Source organism: Chiloscyllium punctatum, chromosome 45 (assembly GCF_047496795.1).
Source record: "Chiloscyllium punctatum isolate Juve2018m chromosome 45, sChiPun1.3, whole genome shotgun sequence".
In the NCBI taxonomy this organism is placed as follows: domain Eukaryota; kingdom Metazoa; phylum Chordata; class Chondrichthyes; order Orectolobiformes; family Hemiscylliidae; genus Chiloscyllium; species Chiloscyllium punctatum.
Genome location: NC_092783.1, coordinates 6,251,692 through 6,276,303, shown reverse-complemented (window position 1 = coordinate 6,276,303; position 24,612 = coordinate 6,251,692). Strand labels below are relative to the sequence as shown.

The 24,612-nt window shown below is 37.3% G+C and overlaps 1 protein-coding gene across 4 annotated transcripts in view; it reads left to right on the top strand.

The window, feature by feature from the left end:
• The window catches only part of lgr6 (leucine-rich repeat containing G protein-coupled receptor 6), a 255,696-nt gene that overhangs the window by 190,073 nt on the left and 41,011 nt on the right, over positions 1–24,612 (top strand). For all 4 annotated transcript variants that reach the window (XM_072563204.1, XM_072563206.1, XM_072563205.1 and 1 more), the window contains 2 exons: positions 12,546–12,761; positions 17,905–17,976. In XM_072563204.1, the coding sequence (XP_072419305.1) occupies positions 12,546–12,761; positions 17,905–17,976 (288 nt within the window). The remainder of the gene's footprint in view (positions 1–12,545; positions 12,762–17,904; positions 17,977–24,612) is intronic.

Here is a 24,612-nt window from a genome sequence, read left to right as displayed (position 1 = left end):
ATTTGATAAATACCATAATTTTATCTTCACTGAAGGCACAAACAAGCATCTGTAGTTGAACATTTGAGCATTTGTCAGAAACAGTTTAGACATAGCAGTATGTATATGTAGGATAAAAGCAAATTACTGTGGATGCTGGAATCTAAAACCAAAAGAGAAAATGCTGGAAAATCTCAGCAGGTCTGGCAGTATCTGTAAGGAGAGCAAAGAGCTGACGATTCGAGCCTTTGACAAAGGGTCAGTTAGACTCGAAACATCAGCTCCTTGCTCTCATTATAAATGCTGCCAGACCTGCTGAGATTTTCCAGCATTTTCTCTTTTGGGATGTATAGATTAGATTACTTACAGTATGGAAACAGGCCCTTCGGCCCAACAAGTCCACACTGACCCGCCGAAGCGTAACCCACCCAGACCCATTCCCCTACATTTACCCCTTCACCTAACACTACAGGTAATTTAGCACAGCCAATTCACCTAACCTGCACATTTTTGGATTGTGGGAGGAAACCCACGCAGACACGGGGAGAATGTGCAAACTCCACACAGAGAGTCGCCTGAGGCGGGAATTGAACCCAGGTCTCTGGCGCTGTGAGGCAGCAGTGCTAACCACTGTGCCACCGTGCCGCCATATATGTAGGCTCAACTTGCCCACTTCTAATGTGATGTTCACTGGCACACAGTGGCATGTTCCAGCAAAGTTCAGGGACTGATAGTGCACAGTTTTCTGGACACAGCATAGAAGGTCCTGGTACAGGAGGTCCAAAGACAGAATGATGTCTTTACCTGTGTTGGGAATGGATTCCACCTTGCCCTCCTGGCTACCTCATTTGCAAAATGGATGTAGTTCATGTCCCATCCTTTCTGATGATCCAAGGGACCCCTAGCAGGACAGCTAACTGAGCAAATTACAAATGGTATAAAATTGAAAGAAGAGATTATGCAATGCTGCAAAGATTGCTAGTAGTTAAGGGAATTGGGAAGATTTTACAAACCAGCAAATCTTGACTAAAAATAATGATGAGGAAATTAGAGTATGAGAGAAAAGTAGCATAAAATATAAAAAGAGATGGTGAAAGATTCTGCAAGTGTGTTAAAAGGGAAAAAAGAGTAAATAAAGCGAGTGTTGATCCCTAAGAAGGTGAAGTTGCAAAATTAATAATAGTAAACAAGGAAGTGGTAGAAAAATAAGGATTTTGGGAAGCAAGGAAGAAAGTAGAACTAAGAGAATAATCAGATCCCCCATGATTACTAAATGATCGAGGAGGCTTGATTGACCAATTATTATTTCCATTTCTTAAGATCTTATGCTAATGCACATGAACTCTCCTTTTCTGTTGGTAACTCCTATTAGTTATCCAATTAGGTGGAATACCATGACACTTGCTCTATTTAGTTGAAATTCTCAGGAGAATTTTAGAACAAGGATTGATCAAGTGTCCCTGAAGCCTTGACAAACACTAGGAAATTTCCTGATGTTTCAAAATTCCTGCAGCAGATGAACAGTAAAACAGTATTTAATAGCATCCAAAATCCTCTGCAATAGCAGCCTTACCGTAAATCAGTGATATTATGGGAAAGCATCAGATCAAGCATGAACCACTAAAATGTTATGCCGCCTCCTTAATGAATACAGGGAGATGGCTTAAGAAATGATCAACCCCCCAGTGTTGTTCTGAGGTGGCTGTTTATTGTGAAATTCAACTCTTCTACCCAGAGGGCACCCTGTGTAAACTTCAAAATTCCCACATTTCAATTTGTTCATGTGGGAGTCTGTTTCATGCCTAATGTATCCAGAGAAATACACATTTATTTAGATTCTAATTGCAAGTAGATTGTAGGGGTTAAAAATTGGGACATCCATAGTTTGCAGTCCTGTTAAAGGACTTCTTACTCTTTTGCATAGTAAGGCATATGGAGGTGGGTAAAATATGCAGAACGGTGTAGACTTGAAGATATCAGTAAAGTACTATCATTGCACTTTTTCTTGCAACTTAGACTAAACTAGGCATCTTTCCAGCTTCTTTCATTTTACTGATTTAGCCATTAGGAGCTATGGAGTAGATTGGATTTTAATGAACCTTAAAACCAACATTAAAAGATTATTATGCACCTTTGAATACAATAACTGAAAGTCTAATGTTATTTTAGCATTTCTAAGTGATTTAAAATTTGGCACAGACTGGACAAAACTTCTTTAATACAATATGGATCTTCAGAGAGAATATCATCAAGTATGTATAAAAGTATAAACTTTGATAAAAGTGAATTTGTTTTCAACTTTCTTTTTATGTTCATCATTGGACCATTAAGATTCAAGCAGCTGTAATTATTTTTAAAATATAGTTTGTGAAATATGCTTGCCTTCTACTATTTGTAACAAGTCTTTACTAATCTTTCTTTGAAGATTTGTAATAGAGCAATAAAATTTGCATAAATTTATTGCAATTTTGTCATAAATAGAAATGTTTCTAATTAATGTAGTTGCATTCTTCTTTGTGCTAACTGTCTCTTCTTCTTTATAGTTTTTCAAAATAGACTTTTCTGAGTTTGTTACCTCATTGCAAATCTTGATCTGAATTGCTTTGAGTGGTAGTGTAAAGGTGAGGAAGCTAGATTGAAGAAACCATTGAACCTGGTTAATCACTTGTGACACTGACTAACCATTAACTTTAGTCATGAACTAAACTTTGCAATACATTAGATCAGGATTCTGTCATTTATATTAAAAAAATGAAAGAACGGTGGATGCTGGAAATCTGAAACAAAAACAGAAATTGCTGGAAAATCTCAGCAGACCTGGCAGCATCAGTGAGGAGAAATCCGAGGTAGTTTCAAGTCTCACTGAACATTAAAATTTACAAGTTTCATGCCTCTTAAAATATATTATTTTCTATTCTTACAGCCAAAGTGAATAGCCTCATGCTTATGTTATACTGCATCTGCCATGTTGTTCCTCTTATGTAACCTGTCTATATCATCCATTGCTTGAATTTTCATCTGGCTGCTATGCTTTACTGTCTTGTTGTCAAAGACATTGATGTAGGTTATAAATAGCTAATGCCCCAATACTAATCCTTTCAGCATTCCGCTAGATACATCCTGTCAACTTGAAAATGCTCTATTTATTTCTCTCAACTGCTTTTTGTCCATTATCCAACCTATCTATGCTAACATATTTCCTTACATGCTTTGTGTGTCTGTTTACTGCAATACATTTCAGACCATTTACCCAATTAACTTTGGCTCTCCTTGCACATGTAGGTAATGACCTTTTTTAAGTGTAATATAACTGGGGAGGTGATGTACCAGTGGTGTTGTTACTGCACTGTTAATCCTGAGACCCAGATAATGTTCTGGGGACGGGGTTTGAATCCTGCCAATTAAATTGAATTCAATTTTTAAAAATCTTGAATTAAGAGTCTAAGGTGACCATTAATCCATGGCTGATCATTGGAAAAACCTACCTGGCTCACTAACGTCTTTTAGGAAAGGAAGCTGTCATCCTCAAATGGTCTGGCCTACATGTGAGTCCAGAACCACAGCAATATGGTTGACTCTTACCTGTCCTCTGGGCAATTAGGGATGGACAATAAATGCTGGCTTAGCCAGTGACACTGTCCTTCTGGGAATGAATAAAAATAAGGTTATCCAAGTTAATAAACAAAGCAAATAACTGTGGATGTTGGAAATTTAAATCAAAAGCAGAATTTGCTGTGGACACTCAGGTTTAGCAGCATCTGTGGAGGAAAAGCAGAGTTTACATTTTGTAAGGGTCAGTGGACTTGAAGCAGTAATCCAAATTAAGTTGGTTGTAAAAGTTTCATAGTAGCAAATTTAATATAATTGAGAATTGCAAATGTTTAGCAAATGTCAAGGCAGTGATAGAAATCTGTTATGTCAGTGCTATTCTGAAATCTGGATCCAACTCAATGATGCACACACAAGGAAGTTTAAAGCATGGTGGTGTAACTGTGCACTTGTTTAACTTTTATACCACATGGAGCCATTTACCAATACCTGAAACAAAAAAACTGCTGAGATTTTGAGGGTCCTGCTGCAATACAGTCAATAGCTCCTTCCATGCCATCCAATTGATGAGTATCAAGATGAATATCATCAGCAAGTCAGATTTACGGGAAGAGTCATGAATATGGAGGCTGAATTTGAACTAACATCAAACTAAAATAGTAATCAGCAGGGGTTGCTAATTTGCTAATTCAAAGGACCTAACACGTAAATAAAGAAGGGTAGTTTGGACAATAATGATAGATTCCTTTCAAAATATCACTAGCTATATAGTTAAGATTCACGAATTAAGAAAACTACTTACTGCATTTTGTTCTTTGTTAATGCCAAATAGAATAAACCACATTCAAGCCCACGGAATCAAAATGGCAGCAAGGTGTTTTTTATTTGAATTCTGAATTGATTATACAAAAGATTTTTGTTTTCACGTATTGATACATGAACTGAACACAAGATCTCCAATGTAATTACTGATGCTGTCCTAATAGAATCCCTACAGTTTGGAAACAAGTCCATCCTGACCCTTCAAAGGATATCGCACCCAAACCCATTCCCCAACATTTACCCCCTGACTAATGCACCTAACCAACACATCCCTGAACACTGGGCAATTTAGCATGGCCAATCCACCCTAACCTGCACATCTTTGGACTGTGGGAGGAAACCGGAGCACCCAAAGGAAACCCACGCAGACACAGGGAGAATGTGTAAACTCCACACAGACAGTAACCCGAGGCTGGAATCGAACCCAGATCCCTGGCATTGTGAGGCAGCAATACTAATCAATAAGCCACCATGCCGCCCTCTCTGTCCTACTTTTACTCTAGTAAACGCACATGGATCACCTTTCAAACTGTTATTTTTGAGAAACTGTCAGCTTGTTAATTACTTTATCATGCCAACATTCATCTTCTTAACTATTAACATGAAGCATGAATTAGATATTTGCAACAAAGGATAACTATTTTGATGCAGAGGTTTGTTTATTACAAGTTTCAAAGGATTCAACCTTCATGATTGAAAGCTGATGGTCAAGTAATGATTGCCAAACTGAAATGCATGTGGATGGAGGCCATAATGTCTGGATTGGAGTGTGACATTGGGAGCTAGGCATGCCCATGAGGGATTTGTAAACTAAAGAAAAGCTTTGAATTTAGAATGTTGGAAACCACTAGCTAATGACTTTTTGATATGAGTGGGATGTAATGTTTGGGATACGAGCGCATATGAGCAACCAATTTTGTATTGGAAGAAATTGGGGAGGTGGCAGATAAGAGCATTTGCAAAGGGAGCAAAGTCATTTATGGTTTCAAAAATAGCATAATCCAGCTTTGAAGAGCTGGTTGTGTTTGAAATCAGTGATTAATAGAATGCAAAAGTATATAAATTAAGTTGAAGTTGAACAGTCCACAGAAATGGTGCACCTTCAGTTGATTGTTCTGACTGGGCATCTGATGAGCATGATGAAGCAAACATAGCTTTTGAAAGCCAATGATAATGTTTTGTAATTTTACCAATGTTTTTCATGAATAATGTGCTGGTTTTACAAAAACCAAATTTACAAACCAATCAGAATACTGATATCTGAAGTTCTTCCCATCAGTTTAGTGATCAAGCTGAATCTACCTTGCTGAGAATGTAATCCTTAGACACGCTTGTTTACAACTGTTTGGGGTGGCTGCTCCTGGAAATAATCTGCTAACTGTTTAGTCGCTCTTGTTAGACTATGTGTTGTCCCACTGCTGCCAACCCACAGTGCACAGGTCTCACTAACTAATAGCAACTTAACAGGCCTGACAAAGTCCTGTGCCATTGCACCTGGTCAGTCCAAAATGTTTAATTATTATCCTGGTTCATTCTTTTAAAATATTTCCTATGGATATCCAGGTCAAGTTGAGATTGATGAATTGCTTGTTAAAAACAAGCATTTTTGCAAAGTACAACATTTAAGGAAGGCCAGTTAGCTAGATGGCAGGTGTGTGGATTTGATTAGAGCCAACCACCATTCCAGCTGAATTAGACTTGGGGCCTGCCTCCTCATCCTAATTTTCATTAAAAGATGGCATTTTGCCATAGTTCAATGAATAATCACTAAGGGTCTGCCTTTGGGCAAAGAACTGAAGAAGGGGGAGACGATATTTGTCGAGAAGCATTTAGAATGCAAAGGTGATTATTTATTATATTTCCTAATTAGACAATAGACAATAGACAATAGATGCAGGAGTAGGCCATTCAGCCCTTCGAGCCTGCACCGCCATTCAATATGATCATGGCTGATCATTCCCAATCAGTATCCTGTTCCAGCCTTATCTCCATAACCCTTGACTCCACTATCTTTAAGAGCTCTATCCAATTCTTTCTTAAATGAATCCAGAGACTGGGCCTCCACTGCCCTCTGGGGCAGAGCATTCCACACAGCCACCACTCTCTGGGTGAAGTAGTTTCTCCTCATCTCTGTCCTAAATGGTCTACCCCGTATTTTTAAGTTGTGTCCTCTGGTTCGGCACTCCCCCATCAGCGGAAATATGTTTCCTCCTGCCAGAGTGTCCAATCCTTTCATAATCCTATACATTTCAATCAGATCCCCTCTCAGTCTTCTAAACTCAAGGGTATACAAGCCCAGTCGCTTCAGTCTTTCCGTGTAAGGCAATCCTGCCATTCCAGGAATTGACCTCCAGGAATTCTTACATCCATGCTCATTTTTCTGTTGAGTTGCGTCTTCATCTTTCAAACTTGTGTTGTTGCCATCAGTCTTTCAACCTCACATGTTGTTCATTGGTTAAGAGTCAAGCAGAAGCAGATCAGAGCTGGAGAGGTAAGGAAAGTCATGGAGAAACTATTGAAACTACTTATTAGGACAATCAACCCTAAATGACTACTCAGAAGAACTTGTCAATAAAAAGAAAGGAAAGAAGACCAATTGATTCACTTAGGAAAAGACTTCCTGAAGAAAATCTTTGCAAAATTTCTAATTCTTAAAATAATTACAAGGATAAAAATACAGTTTCAAAAGGGATTTTTTGACAAACAAAGACATGATTACATCAAACGAAAGTGGCATTTTATTTTGTGATCACACCTTCAACAAAAGTTTAGCTTTCGTTTTGTGTATTTTAGCTTGAAACTGTACTTTTGCATCTGAAGGCAGATCATGTGATCTGTGTGTAATTTTCCAGTTCCATATAGTGTAGCCCAAAGGGTAGAATGTTAATGTTCAGCATCGAACAATATCAGTGTCGTGTTTTCCTCACTTTTAAGTTGAAGATTTTTTTCTCTCTCTTAGAGGGTCATTAGAGCGTGCAATTGTCTTTCCCAGAAGGTCATACAGTTTTACATCATGGAAAGAGACCCTTCAGCTATCTTATCCTGCTGGTCATTAAATATCCTTCTATTCTAATCCAATTTCTCATCTAAAAATCTAGACCTTAAAACAGCAAAGGGGAGGCCTTAAAATTTATTCATGGTTGAGTGAGACAGTTTTGTTATGGATAAAGGCTGCAGACAGGACTAAAAGCCTGACTAGAACCAGATCAGGCATGATCTCATTGAATGTTGGAGCATGCTGTAATGCACGGAAGGCCTATTCCTATTCTCATGTTCCTGTGGTTGTAAGCATAAAACGTTAGGCCAGTTTATTTTTACATAAAGTTGCGATTGCGCTGTTTTGTGTGCAAGACTGAATTTGAGTAAGCTTTAAACTAAACTTTGAAATAAAACCTTACAGTTTTGTTTATAATTTAGAACGTGCATCAAGCTGGGACAGATAGAAAATTTATCTGTTTAATTATTTACCTACCCAATCACTATTTACACAAGACATTTGCATACAACTGCTGAAATATCCCACAAGCTCCATAAAGCAATTATTTGTGTGCATTAAACTGATTATATAATGCATCTTAATGTTCTCCAGTTTTCAATCCAATGGAAATCTTTGCTGAAATAAACAATTATTTCTGAGGTAGTTGTCTGAATACCTCATAACTGACAGAGTCTGCCCGTTCTCAGAAGTTACTGGTAGAAAATTATTCTTGTTTCCCTTTCACTTGTTCAAGGGATTTGAATGTGCTACATTCTTTGCCCCTCCCTAATTGGCTTTGAGGACGTGGTATTGAGTCACCATGTTGAAGGAATGCAAATGTAGTTCCAAGTTGACCGTGGTATGTTGCTTAGATGGAAATTTTCAGATGATGGTGTTCCCATGTTGCCTTGTCCTTTCAGACAGAGGATTAATAGGTACTATCAAAAGAGCCTTGGCAAGTTGCTGCAGTGTATTTTTCCATGGCTGCACATTACTGCCACTGTATACTGTTAATATAAAGAGTGATGAATAGATACCTTGAATAAAGATGAACTTCTTGAGTTCTGTGACACTGCACTCATCTCAGCAAATTAAGAATATTTCATTTCACATTCCTGACTGGTACCTTGTAGATGGTGGAGAGGCTTTGGGAAGGCAGGAGGTGTGTTTTTGTTGTCACATTTATTGCCCGTCCTAAATGGTTTTCAAGAATTGTCACAGTGCCAGTAGTGAAAGTACCTCTTTAGTCCCACTGAGAAGGGCATGCTAGGATTTTGATCCAGTGACAAGGCAGGAATGATGAGACATTTCCATTTTGGATAGTGTATGACAGAGTGCTGGTGTTGTTTCATTGCACGAGTTATCCTTGATCTTTTAAATGACAAAGGTCACCAGTTTGGGAGTTGCTCATGAAGAGCTCTTCGCAATTTCTTTTTGTACTGCATCTTAGGGATGGTATCCACTGCAGCTACATTGTGCCTATGTTGGAAAAAATAAATGTTTGAGATAATTACATGGAATAAAAACTAATTGCCAACTTTCAGAATATTTACTTAAGTAAAGGTCCTACAGTACACTTTGATTGAATTTGGGTAGGTTTCAACAAAAACTTTTAAATAAATTCCTTTTGACTTCATTTTAAATTTAGGAAGTGTGTCAAGCTGAGGCGGATAGTGAAAGAAGTAGATGAGCCTATTCTTTACCTTCAGTCACTATTTACATAGGATTATTTAAGCAGCTGCTGCAGAAGCATGCACTACCTGTTCTTTTTCCAACAAATGCAAATGTAAGTTAGTTTGGATTGAATCTTATGATTTTTTTGGCTAAGTCAGAGTTGTGTCAAAATTTTAGAAGGGTTACTCACTGTGTGGCCTAGTGAGTTTTCTTACCCTTGTCTTACCAAACTCACCTCATTAATTACCTACTATGCCTCTATGGCATCTCTCATGTCTGATTTCTACACCATCTTAGTTGTTCCCTGAACAACTCATTAGTCAAAAGATAGTCATTGATATCCAATCTCCTTTGCCATCTTTAAAAGGCAATTCAAAAAGCTGCCCTGCATGGTTCCTTACATTTGCCTAGACATGATTGATATGAGGAAATTGTTGCCCCAATTTTGGGGTATTGGATGTTGCCCTTGACTTACTGCACTAGAGTTTGGGTTAAGGCTATCCACCTTAACTTGATTGAGGTCTGCTGACAAATATGACAAGCTTCCTGGTTGTGTGCCTGTGCTAAAAAGCATGGCCAGACAGAAGTAAAATTAATCTGGTATCTCAGATTGAGGGGCAAAAGTGCAATATGGCAATGCAATTCAAGAAAGGTATGCTGTGGGTAACCAGGTAGACTCAGAGGGAGGGAGTGCTCTCAGAGCGAATAAAGAGCCTGGAGATGCAGCTTGGTCCGATCTATGAGCTGAGAGTTTGTCTCTGAGCACTCATTGTCTTTACAGCAGTATTACAATTATAGTTGCTGATGAAGCATTGAATTGAAGGAGCATCCAGTAGGCAGGCTGGAGATGTGCCATGAGGGTTCTCAGAGGCTGGCACATGTCAAATGACAAGGCAAGTGGATGTGGGATGTTTGCGGCCGTTACCAGTGAAGCATTCCCTGAGATTTTGATGCCCAGTTTCTGACATGCAGGTTGTTGAGAGCAAGCAATGAGCTGAATCCACCAGGGGCTTGCTCTCATTTCTTTGAGGTCTTCCAGACATCTAAAGTTGACAAACAGGAGCCTGTAAGCCAGAGTTGCTGTGTTCTTTCAACCTCCTGTTTGTCTACTTTGGATTCCAGCAACTGCAGTTTTTTTTTGTCTCCTTCCAGATATCTAGCTCTTTTAGTGAGTTTGATCAGCTGGAAGTCTGATATTAATGAGGTGAGTTGGGCTATTAACAAGGCAGTTAAAAACACTAATGGTCATCAATTGGCATCTCACCACTCTCCCACAAGAATTTTGTTATGCTACATGTGAAGAGCATTAAAAGATGTGGCAAGGGCTTTAGTAGGAGGATCCTCTGTACCAAGAGACATGAGTTTAAGATTTAAGTGTTCTGGAGCTGGGTCCTATCATCTGTGAATAGGTTGATTTGAAAATATTTAAAAGATGGAGTGAGATGATCTTGATATTGAGATGAGTTTTGTCACATTTGTCACCAGATCTGGCTGGACATCTCACCACAGCCAATATCAGTCAGGCCCCTAAAAGATTTTGCTCAAAATATTTATTTTTAGACATACAATAAATGTGATTAAACCAGCTGTGAATTTACTCACCAGACTAGAAAGTGAGAGACAGGGGAAGTGAGAATAAAGAAGAGATTTCTTTAAAAACCTGTTTATTTGAAATTGGATGAATCTTATGTGATCACACTGAAAAGGTCATTCCGGTAAAAGTTGTTGGCCTTGTTACTTGACATTTGCATCAGTGTATCCAAGAGTATTATTCATTCACAAAAGCAAATTATTTTGACAGTAATTTGGTGTAAATGCTAGTCTGAATCAATTTTATTTTTGCCATTTCTGTCAGCAGCAAGTCCACAGGAGTTAAATCTTCTTATCATCTCAGGTATCACTGGATATGATTAAAATACTCAATTTGTGGCTACAGGAAATCTCATTGGCAATGGGAATCAGTATATACACATGCGGTTTTATAGGTGTGCTCAGATAATGGCTATGTTTGTTTATTACATAGGTGTAACCCTTAACAAATGTGTTTGTGCAAGCAATAAATTAAATATTTTTAAAATGAATCATGCCTTCCAGTTATAAATCATATCTTTACCAAAATTGTTGGAATTAATTTTAATTTACCACACCTGATGATGTTGCAGAAGACTGTGGAAATGGAGCAAGGGATTTACTCTTCCTCTGCCTCATCTGGCCAACCTCTGGATTAAGTATCAGGCTGTAAAGGTTTTGACAGTTCTACTGTAAGCATGTATATATACTGTGACAATGACTTTGCAGATTGATCTGTTATTTAACCTAATGCCTTGGTGAGGGAGCATTAATAGCTTAAGTTATAGTTCAAACCTAGTAGGAACAGGTGCCAGGGCCATTTATTTACATTTGTCAGCCTAAACTCTTGGACAGGAATACATAGTGAACCTTCACATGAGCAGCAGTGGGTGGACATGACTTTGTCCGAGTCTCAGTTACGTTCCACCTTTTGACTTCCTGCCTAACTCCCTGAATAATTTTCTATTGAGGAAAATGGGTAATGTCTTTCAGCCAAAAACTCTGGGTTCAAGTTCCTTCCTAAGACGTGGATATCCTAAAGAAGGTACACAGCCAGCAACACAGCCAAGCAGGTTGGGTATCAACCTGCAATCCTTTAAGTTCACACCACTGAGAAATGATAAGAGATTCCTGATCAACTATGTGATGGAAAGAATGTTGGTGCCTCCACCATCACCATCCATAACTCCAGATGTAATATGTGTCAAAGTGCAAGTTGCCAAAGCAACTTTGATCTACCAGTTGCATCCAGTTGCAACTAGAATTCCATTCCTGGAGTAGTTATTTTGTGCTGGGGACAACTCCTGTAGATTCCTGGCAGTAGGGAACAGTTGCCCAATGTCACTTCCCACTGACTTCTCTCTCATTTTATTCAGGAGTTAAAACTAAATCACTAATTGTAGATTCTTATTTTATGGACCTGCCTTTTAATTGTAATGTTGCATATATTCGGAATGAATAATTAAAATAGTGTAATGAGAGCAAACGTTATCCTTTTTCATCCCAAATCTGCGGTTTTATTAACCTACAGAGTGCACCATTGCACTGTTCCTCATGTCGGGTTTTGGTTATCAATTACAATTAATTTTACTATGATTGTAAGAAACTTAGAAGCAAGGGTGGCCTAATCTGTTGCTTGAGTCTGAACTGTCATTAGTTATATCATGCCTGATCTGTATCTTAACTCCATCCATCTGTCTTGATTTCAGAACCTCTGATAGCTTTGTCTCACAATCATCTAGCAATTTCAGTTTTTTTAGATTTTTAATTGACCTAGTCTCAACAATTCTAGATTTCCATAATTTTGTTTGTGAAGAGCTCAATTCTAACTTTTTCCCTCAACAGCCTGCTCATAGTTATACAAAAGCATATGATTGACATGTACATTTAAAAGATATTAATTATTTTACTCTTAACTAGTTATGTTTCTTGAAGGTATATTTTGTAAGTAATTTAGACTTGATTGTTTTTACAGGCGTCTGGATGCAAATCTGATTTCAGACATTCCTCACAACAGCTTTGAAGGATTGCACTCCCTGCGGCATCTTTGGCTTGATGATAATGCATTGACTCAAATTCCTGTTCAAGCTCTCAACAACTTGCCATCTCTTCAGGCAATGACTCTAGCTCTCAACAAAATCGCACATATCCCTGATTATGCATTTGTCAACTTATCCAGCCTGGTGGTATTGTGAGTATTGCATTTTATCTTATGAACAAAACAGCCACAAATGGTGAAATGAAAACACAAAGAACTGGAAGTACTGAGGAGATCTGGTAGCACCTCTGGAGAGAAGAAACATAGTTAGCATTCTAAATTGATGACCGAGTCTCAGATCTGAAATACTAATGTTATTTCTTTCTTGACAGGTGCTACCTGACCCCGAGTATTTCTTGCATTTTCTATGGTTATTATTTCCAATATTCACAGTGTTTCAGCTTTGCATTAGATGGTAATTAGCTTTGGTGAAGGCAGTCTTTTTTTAAAAATTGGTTCATCACAATTTTCTTCCTCTTGACTTCTGTTTATTTTTGATATTGGGAGTAATTGTATTGTAAGTCACAATCCAATTGCATTTGTTTGAATCAGATCAGACATGTTTTCACTTTTTCTCAGAGGATCTAACTGACATTTGGTGCCTCACTGACTGGTCAACATGAATATTGTTAAAGTTGTCATTCCGAAGGCTGACTCTTCTCTTATGTAGGTTGATGGTTCTGAAAGGGGTAATGTTGGAGACTATAGCACAAACCTGTTTGATGATGGACTTGGGTAGGGAAACTGCACTGGAGGTTGAAATGGGCTTGTGGAAATGAGAGACTCCAGGACATAATCTGAAGAAGATCAACAAGTCACTTGTCCTGGTCAACATTTATCCCTCAGACAACATTCCTGAAAAAGATGAACTGATTATTAATCTCAATGGTGTTTGTAGATTGTTATGTTATGCAAATTGGCTGCCATAGTTCTCATCAGACAGAATTTTATGCCTTCCCAAGGCTAGGTCAAGTGGAGTGGGTGAGCAGGATGTTCATCCTCTCTGGCACCTACCAGCCATCCCTCAATTACACCATAACATTGTGTCTGGTGGTTGAGTCACTGAGTGGCCTGAAGAATTTAGGCCCTGAAGCTCATGATAGAGGAGGCCACAGTCAGGTTTGAAGCCCACCTAGCCGGACTGCTCCAGCTACAGGAAGGAAAGAAGAAGGTTCCTCCTTTGTGACATCTCTGAGCCTGATGGAGACCTATCCAGAAGGTCCTCACCAAAAGACAAAGTGGCTCCTTTTTCGCAGCATGTGTCAAGTCAATTAAGAGCCAAATTCAGATATTCAGCCCTTCACATGCTCTGCCTTTCAATACGATTATAGATAATTTATTTGTGTTCTGAATTCTACATTCACATCTATGCCTGATAACCTTTTATTCCCCCGCGTAATAAAATCTATTTACCTTCATCTTGAAATTATTTAGTGACCACGCCACCCCACCCCCGCTAGCTCCACCACTTTCTAATGCAAAGAATTCAAAAATCACAAATTAGCTCTGAAAGAAAAATCATCATCCTATCTCTGTTCCAAAGGGATGATACCTGTTTTTAAAACAGTGGCACCCCCCACCACCCCAGTTCTGTACTCACTGACAAAAGGAAACACCTATTCCACATTTCCCACATCTACCTTGACAAGTCTATTCAGAATCTTATAAACTTTAATCAGATTACCCTCGCTCTTATGAACTCTATTGGAACCATGGAAAGTTTGTCTAACTTTTCATCATAAGAGAAAATGGTCATATCAGTTATCAATCTAGTAAACACCTCTGAACCAGTTTCAAAGATTTACATCCTTTCCTAAACAAGGAAACCAAAACAGCTCACAATATCCACAATGTGGTCTTACCAATACCCTATGTAACCACAGCATGATAGCTTCACTTTTGTGTTAAATTCCTCAAAGCTAATAACGGATAGCTTTGATTAATTTCTTGAAAACCTGTTGTGACTCATGCTAGAACACTTATATCCCTCAACACCTCGGAATTCTGAAGTTGTTCTCCACTTAAGAATACTCTGCTTCTATATTATTTCTCCCAAACTGAATGTTTCAAGTTTCCCTTTCATTATACATCACCTGTCAGGTTTTTGCTCACTTGCTCAACCTATCCATCCGCCTTCTTCACAATATACTTTACAACATATCTTAGTGTCATCTGCAAAATTAATCCCCATGCCTTTGCTGCCCTCATGTAAGTTATTAATATGAATTGAAAAATGCAGACACTTTGGTACAGGTCCTTGCAGAACCTTTGCAGCACAAACTACGAATCAAAGGCACACTTATGCATAAGCTCTTTGTTTTCTGCCAGCAAACCAATCTTCTATCCATGATAATAGATTACTCCCTACACCATGGATGTTTCATCCTAAAATTTTATGTCAAACTAAGTCAAAGCCTTCTGGAAATCCGTGTACAGACTTGTCTTTAGCCACAAGCATGTTACTCCGACAAAGAACTCCAATAAATTGGTTAAACATGATTTTTATTTCACAAAGCTGTTTCTATCTCCAAAGATTGTGCAAGACTTGCTGATTTTTTTTCAGAACTTTCAGTGCAAATAAATAATCCCTTTTACTTAAAACCATTAAAAACAGCATGCTGCTGGTCATTCAAATTGACTAGATATTCATGGGTTAAGAGACAGCCACATCTTTCTTTACAACAAACAGTAAAGGGAAGGAAACAGAGGTTTTAATTCTCTCTCATCTTTGTTCATAACAGACTTGAAAGTATGAACCTCTGAGTCAGAAGTGAAAGTGCTGTGACCGAGCTAAGGCCAGCACATTCCATTCTTTCAGTCTTAGGCCTGCCCTGAGGTAACAATAAATTGACAGAATAATATATTTTTTCACATGCTGCAGAGAAGGAAAGGTCTCTCTTAATCTTTATACATGCATCCGGAAAAGAAATGAATTGAAGAGAATATTTTAATAACTCAATTGTTTAAAAAGTAACTTTTGAACATAAATAATCTAGGAGTCACATTCACTGGAGCTATTCAGTGTCTGGGTTAGATTATTGATATTTTGAAAAAGTATTTTGTTAAATTTTTGTTTTGTTTCTTAATTACTGTGAAATTGTTGCCAGGTCCATTTAATGTACCATTTTCATTGCAAACTCCTGTACTCCTGAACACCTATCAAACATCACTGACTGTTCAGTCTGAATGAAAATCCACATTTACCTGTGTTGCTTCATTAGAAGCAAAATATTACCACTAATGTGCTGACATGTAAAACACATTGTGTAACTGAGAACGATATTAAAATTTCTGCAGGCCTGATGTAATATTGTGCATTGCTTTTATAGTTTATGTCTGAGGGATTCATAATGCACTTGTGAATTGCTTGTATAGTGTAATGAATTCCTAGTTCATCCATTAAACTTATCAATAAAAAAGTGAGATTTCAAATTGATGATAAACAAGTTTTTCTCTGGTGATTTTACCAAAATGGACTCAGGTATTTTCAAGCAATTTCCAAATGTCTATAAAGTGATTTTGTTTTCCCAAAACTTCTTTCCATTAAACTGGCAATTTAAATCACAAATTGAAGTGGGAAATTGTAAATGCAAAATCTGATAAAGGAAATGCTCTAGTGACAATTATGCAATGCAGTAACTTTGTTTTAATAAAGAATTTCATTTCCTGCAGATTTAACAATGAATAATAGTTTCATAAATCTTAGCAATCCAACCTGCTCTGATATGATCTTAACGCTTTATTCATTTAGCTATCTGGTCTTTCAACTTATCATGACATGAAACCTCGCTATGTTCAAAGGATGAACACTTTATTTACAACAGTGCAGATTGATAATTCAGTTACTATTTCACAATTCTCACAATGGCTGGCGCTATTAGCCCAGACATATATTGAGACAGATAATTTAATTATTCAGTTTGTCCAATGTATTGCTGTTAATTTGGAATCAGCACACATGAACTTTAACATTCATTCTAACTTAGTATGATATTGTGCTTCAAATTCTCTTTTGTTCCCTCCATCAGTCAAATTCACTTTCCATTCAGTTAGTTTCCTTCAGCTGGATTGAAGGCAAAGGTTTGGAGAATGTTTTGAGGGAATGGAAGGGAGACACAATGAGTGCAGGTGTTGCTCTTTCCTGAAGCAAAGAGATGTGCTCTCAATGTTTCTTCCTGCCTTTCATACAAAGCTCATCTGCACTGATCCATGTGATCTAAGGACATAATCATGAATAATTAAATGGTGTTTCTTGCAAGATTAGCTGCTTTTAGGTACCAAAATTAAACTCATTGTTAATTGGCTTTGTTTTGGATTGTAACCTTAAGAGAATTTAATGTCTAACTACAATAAAATGGGGAGTTTCAGCAAGCTGCTGGCAAAATACCAAACTTTAATCAAAAACCAGCAGCAAGATTTCCTTGACTATATTCCCTTACATAACTGACATTTACTTGAAAAATTTACAAGTAGTTTTTAATCCAAACTTTTAGGGGAAAGGTACTATATGTGTATTCTATTACAGTTTTTCTATTGTTTTCTTACTTTTTCAATGTCCTCCATTAAATCTCAGTAAAGCATTTATCTAATCCCCCTGTCACTGCAAGAGGCAGTTCACTCGTTGTGTGGTCAAGACTGAGTTTACCATCATTCAAGTAGATTTGGAATTATTTTGGCCATCTGTGTAGTTTAATTGCAAAAGACTTCAGAACTGTACAAACTGTTTGGACATCTGTTAAAATGTAAAGGTTTATTTCAAGCAAATTGTAGACAGGAAATACAGATTGAAAAATTCAACTGCTTAGAACCTACTTCATTACCTAGCTTAACTGTTGTGATGTTCTTTACGATGGGTCTTTGCCCTGCCTCTAAACTTCTCAATAAATATAAAGACAGGATTGGCAGTGAGGGAAGATAGTCGGCTAGATATTTTCAAATGTTCGTACATATCTCTGAAGTTGATGGGATTTGAAACAAGGCTTTGATTTGATTGCAAGTATTCTACTATAATTGAGCAGCTGTCTGTATTGGTAATTCTGATCAGTATCTGATAAACATGATTAGTGATAGTAGTAACATAACACTAACTGAGTAAAATAATATTGAAAAAAATGCAAGACATACACTATTTGTTTAAAAAGTAGTTTTATATTTTCTTATGTTATCTTCATTTTTGCATTTTTAGTAGAAATGTTATAGTTTTCTTATTATTGTACTGAATGGTAAACATGCTATAGTTTACCATTTAGTCTACTCCTTGAATAGCCTTTAATTAAGGTACAAATGTCATCTACAGGCACCTCCATAATAACAATATTCAGTCGCTTGGAAGGAATTGCTTTGACGGACTCCACAGTTTGGAAACATTGTGAGTAACCTTGTAGATATTGCTGATGATTAGACCAATTAATAAGGTTAAAGCTTGTGCTGGCTATAGTGTGGTCCAAGGGCACCTGAGAGAGACAAGTACTGAAATAGTAATATTAAAATCAACTGCTGACAATGAAAAGGCTGATGCAGAGCTTTACTGTCACACTGGAGGAAGGACTTGGCTGTTTCCAATGGATGAAAGGGAGTACACAACTGTTTTATGAATTTTTTCTTAGCACAGTTTACTTGCTCCATTTTATTAGTCATCTCCATATCCTGTCATGTAAATCTATCTCTGACACTGGTGGCTAGTCTAGTGGGAAGTATTACGTTATTCTGATGGACTTGCTGGAATATGCAATTCCTAAGTGGGCGCTTTTTATTTCCACAGTGACCTTCAGATTTCAAATCAGATTTGAATTCTCATTCATTTTTTGGAGTAGAGGATAATTTTATAAGATAATTTTATAAGAATACTTTAATATTAATTATGCACATGCTATAATTTTGGTTATTTTCCTCCATTATATTTTAATTTCATCCCATACATTTTGGTCAGTTGGCAAATGCTTTGCAATTCTAATAAGTAAGTGGAAGTTTCTAGATGGAACATTTGGAATGCTGATAAATATAAGTTGCATTGCAATGCAGCGATAATGTGGGACAGGAATGTTAGAAGGGCAGATATTCTTCTTAAATATTCAAACAGAAATAAAATATTTTATCTAATATTCTTTCACATGGTTATGTTGAAATGTTTGAATTCTATGTAGAAGAAATATTGCTGGCTTTTACATTTTAAAATCAAAATAATTATTGTTATAATTTAAATTAAATAAATGCTAATAAAAACAAAACTACACAGAGGTTTCTAACTGTGTTTAGATGCATCAACCTGTGTTTAAATTGCATAGACATTACAGGATGTAATCAGCATTTTTTGAAGCAGTTCATTGTTATGACCTTACTAAAATTATTTGAGAAGCTTGTTTTGTTAGAGGCTACCAAGGGATATTAATTTGGACTTGGATTGATGAAGCAAATTAACAATGAATATAATGTTAATGAAGTGCAAGGTTTGTATCTCAGGTTGAGATTTAGGGTGTAGGTTTGCTCGCTGAGCTGTAGGTTTGATATCCAGACATTTCATTACCTGGCTAGGTAACATCATCAGTGGTGACCTCCAAGTGAAGTGAAGCTGTTGTCTCCTTCTTTCTATTTATATCTTTCTCCTGGATGGGGTTCCTGGGGTTTGTGGTGATGTCATTTCCTGTTCATTTTCTGAGGGGTTGATAGATGGCATCTAGATCTATGTGTTTGTTTATGGTGTTATGGTTGGAGTGCCAGGCCTCTAGGAATTCTCTCGCAGAGTAATGAAATGTCTGGATATCAAACCTACAGCTCAGCGAGCAAACCTACACCCTAAATGTTAATGAAGTTTCATATGTGAAAGACATTTGACATTCATGGAAGTAATGAAAATGGCTGTCTGGTTTGAAAATTGTCTTTACTACAGTAAGCAAAGGGTGATGACAAATGAACAAGGTCTGATATCTAGCATAGCTATGTAGGGAAAATTCCCTACAGTTTACATTATCTATAGACGATATGAATGTTAATATTTTCTGTGCTATTATTACATTTTTTGATGGTACCAAGTTATGAAGTCAAGTGTTAACAGATTTACTGATAACATTCAAAAGGATCTGAATTACATAAAGGGCTAAGGAGTAGTGAATGAATTCTTATGTCAAAGATTTACAGAAATGTACATCATTGGATGAAATATATAAGTACTTAGTGATTGTAAAGCTTTTATCAATGGGACTAATTGAGATCTGGGATGCATATCAAACTCTTTTGATTAGAACATTGTGTACTTTGGACACCATTACTTCAAAGAGACATTGATGCATTCAACAGGGTTCTGAACAGATGCTAAAGTATGAATAGATACAGATTTTAATGTGTTTTCATTGGAGAAGCATAAGAAGAGAGATGATCCCAATCTTTAAAATACCAAAAGGTAAAGATAATGTTTATTTTGTTTGAACTTTGAATGAAGAAGTAAACTCAAATGTAGCTGAAGGTAAAAACAAAATGAAATTCCGCTTTCACACAACTTAATAGGTAAGTGGAATGGATTCACATAAAGATGTCAATGTAATGTTGATTAATTCCTTTAAAAGAAGGAAATTGGACACAGTTGGTTGGACATTGCCTTTCATCTTCTGGATCTGTGTCATTGGTTAAAAGCCTCCTCTGTCAACTGTCTATAAGCTTTTGATTCATTCATTCATTCATGGGACGTGTACAGTGCTGGCAAGGCCAGTATTTATTGTCTATCTCCTCCACTAAATATCACATGAACGTCTCTCCTCACTGCCTCCAATCTATTCCCTGACGTCACTCCATATCACTGCTTTGACAAGTGCTGCTGGCAACACTCTGTGCCTGTGAAGATCTATCTGTGGATCACCATTAATGGTATAGCAGCTCGAAGATCAGATATTCCTTGGCTGTAAACCGCTTGAAGCATCAGTAGTTCAGCAATTGAATGGAAGTAATTCCTAAGACTCAATTTCTTCTGGGCCTGATTCATATCCATTGCAGTGTCTGGATAATTAGAGATTTAGAACTTTCTGTTATTGACAAATTAAATATCATAAGTAAAAGTAATGACAGCAAAAATAACACTGACTATAAATTTGCCATTTATAGCAGTAGAAAACTTCAGTAAATAGATCTGCTGGCTGCTTAGTCAAAGTTTTATAGCACAGAACTTAAGTAATGTTACTGTTAGTTCTTTGAAATATACATTGTTGATTATTGTCTTCTCAATATTTTGTTGCTTATTAATCTCAGTAAAGACAGAGATTGTGATTAGAAATGGAAAGGCAAATTTGTGATGGAATAAAGTGAGTGGTATATCAGCAATAACTTGGAAGAAACTTGTGGTTTTACTGTTTTGGCAGCATTGAAAAATACATGTTAAAATATTTTATTATAATTGGAAATGTGGTTATAAAGAGTCCAGTTCAGTTAATCTCCTCTTAGGTTGAGATAACTTTGAATATATAACGATAAAAGTTCCAGACAGATGTGAATACTCTTGCACAATGTTAACACTTGATAAAAACAATAAGCTTATCTTTGATCTCAGCAACAGTCTTTTAAATTATTTGGCTGATCCTATCTAATTATCTGTTCAAATGAGAACTGACAAGCACCAATATTTCTGTTTTGTTTAAATGATCTGAAAATGAAGAGGGAAATTTGTTTTGAGCAAGTAGGAATTAATGATTCCATTTAACTTGCGAAGTGCATTGTTTCTTTTTTTTTCAAAATTATTTTCCAAATAGTATTTCTTTAGGTTAGTAGGCTCCAAAGGAGTTACCAGAAAAATTGAGGATTCCTAAGCGAATTTCTCCATGCATGGACCCTTCCATCTAATTAGAGAATTTAAGAGATTCCACTGAACTTAAATACATAGTAACTCAGAAAAAGTTGGGCTATTAAATACAAAGCCAGACTTCACTGACCCCAACACACCTTCATCATCAGGATGCAACTCTCATTTCCAACTCTTCACCCTCTCTCCTTTTCCACTGCTCCATAGCTGACCCTACTTTGCCCTGCTCCAGGCCAGACCTTCCTTCGTTCTAGGGATGGATCTCCCTTCCCCTGTTCCGGAATTTGGGATCAATCATCACATTGATTACCTGCTCCTCACCCAAACCTCTTCACATTCCATGATCTAATTCTCCTTTGCTACTAAGGACTGAGGTCAGGAGGGGGAGTGGGGAGGGAGGTGGGTGGGGGGGAGGGGAGGGGGGTAGGGGTTATCTGCAGCAGTCCCTCTAATTTTCTTCCTGGTTGCATGGGTCTCCAAGACTTGCTTCACTTCTAGAACTTGATGTGAATGCCACAATGGGCTTGCTGACACCAATCACTGTGCTGTGTTCGAAACCTTATAGCCACATAGCTTCGAGTGAACATAGATTGTCTATCCCCTCATAAAATTTACCTCTAAGGATACTGCAATAAAAATAACCTTTGTTCTATCACCAACTAGTTGTTTTGTGACCATCAATGCCATCCTTACATACAGCCTCCATTTTATTCCGATGTCTTTGGATTGCAATAACTGGTCAATTTACAACATATTACTTAAAGGATGAAATACATCAGGAATTTCAAGAAGTAAGCCACAATTGTGGTTTATTTCCTGTTCCTCTCCACTGAAACTTCAAAGCCAAATAGGCTTTGAATATTTTTCACAACTGTTGATTGACCTGCGGCATATTTCCAGCTTTACTTATTTGTGTCAAAGCAGACAGCATGTATTTTGAATCTTTTTTTTATTTCAAATTTGATTCAACTCCATATCTTCCCCATCAACAAAGCTTTACACAAAATTTCTAGGACCCTGAATCTCCTGTTCCTCTTCAATGAAACTTCAAACGGAATAAAATTTGCAACTTATCCTGCAATAAAACCCCATCCTCCATTCGGCATCCTTCTATACATGTGGAGTTCATTTCTAGGTATAGTGGTTGAGGCAGAAACTTATCAAACATTCATGATTAGATTAGATTGGTGGGCCAAAAAAAAACAGTTTGAGAGATCCATGCAAAAGGAACAGGGTGGGTAAATGTGATTAGACTTATTTGCTCACATGGAGGGTAAGCATCAACTCGAGCTGATTGGGCCAAATGGCCTGTTTCGATTTTATATGTTTCTTGGATTCCTACATAGGTTCCAATTGTTTGTTCTTGGTGACCTCCATTGACCTTTCATCTTAAGGCATTGAATTGAAAATCATTGTATTCAATTACAAATGCTCTTTAGTCTATCTCTGCGACCAGTTCTAACCCAATGTCACAGCTTTTATTCTGTGCTGTTCTGTTTCAAGCCTATTTATCCTAGTTTTTTGGTTATTCATTCATGAGATGAGGGTGTCACTGACTAGGCCAGCATTTATTGCCCATTCCTTAATTGCTCAAAGGGTACTTAAGAGTTGCCCACATTGCTGTAAGTCTGGAGTCACATGGAGGCAAGATCAGGTAAGGATAGCAGTTTCCTTCCATAAAGGACATAAATGAACCAGATGGGTTTTTTCCAAAAATTGACAATGGATTCATAGTCATCATTAGATTCAAAATCCCTGATTTTATTGAATTCAAATTCCACCATCTACCATTAAATCAAGGTTCCCAGAACATTGCCTGACTCTCTTGATTGACTACCCGTAATAAGGCCATCAGGCTGCCACCTCTCCTTATGGTTCTTTCCATTAATCTGTTCCATGGTGCATTCTGGTGCAAGGGAACAGTAATTCTCATCCTAATTCTCCAGGGAGATCAAGTGTACTTTGCACTGCTATTCTCGAACATAGAGCTCATTGCCCAAACTTAAATTGATTAGTACTTTTTTCTAAATTTTGAAGATCTGTATCACATAGGTCTCCCTGCAAACTCTGTTTTTCTTCAGCATAGAGAAATTTAATTGCTTAAATTTTTGCATGTTAGTTGCTTGAAGCCTAGAGTCACCCCGATCACCTTTCTCTGAACAGTTGCTGGTGGGTATGCATCTCCTTCTTGCGATTGGGTGCAAGTGTTTGCACACAATAGGTGCTATGTAAATCTGCCCCCACAAGCCACTGCCAGGACGTGGGCTGAGAGCTGTGCTATGCATAGAATTAGGAAGAAAAGTCAAATTCGGACTGACTGTTACTTCCCAGAAATTAAGTCAAAATGACCTTATTGCCCAGGGGCCAACTGAGACTTTTACGTGGCCAACTAATGATCTCTTAAGGACTCCCTCAACCACTAGTATTCTACCAGTGATGAGGGAACAGCACACCATGTGGGACAGAGAGTAAAATTTGGCAGCTTTTCTGCCGATGTGTGTTCGGGAGACCCTCCTGTTTAGGTACTCCATGGCCACACCCGCTCAAGGAGTACCATCACTAACAACCTCATCCTATATAACTTAAATCTTAGAGACTTTACTTGTAAAGCTTATCTCTGATGGTGTCTACCACCATCTCAATTAAAGGTGGCAAAATCAAGCCAAACCTTCCAGTGCAATTTTCTGGGTGACAAGCTGAATATGCAGTCAGGTAATTTTCCCTTTACTGAGAAACTTATCTTTGCATACTTAATAAGTCAGTATCTTTTTGGCAAAGCAAGCAATGTTTTCATGCAATGATCTAAGCATGCTTTTCTTATATTAAATAAATCAAGTACTTACTTGATGGTTTACAGACCTTAGAACATGTCAAATTCCAAACGGGTCTTTGACCAGAATTCCTATATGATTTTAGATCTATCACAGTTGCCTTTCTTAATCCAAAATTAAATTTATAAAAAAAACCATTGATGTTATGTACTAGATCTGGCACGACTTTTAGCATAATAACGTCAACAACAAAAAAAGCAGATGATAAATTACTATACGTTTAATGCCTTGCCATTTTTCTTCATGATGATCAAAGGTATGTGGATGTGTTTCAGCTGTTGATGTGCCAGGAGTTACAATGGATAGTTAGCCCAAATATGTAGAAAATTACTTGTAGGAGAATGGAAAATGAATTTTAAAATCTTAGATATAACCAGTGTTCTAAATGTTT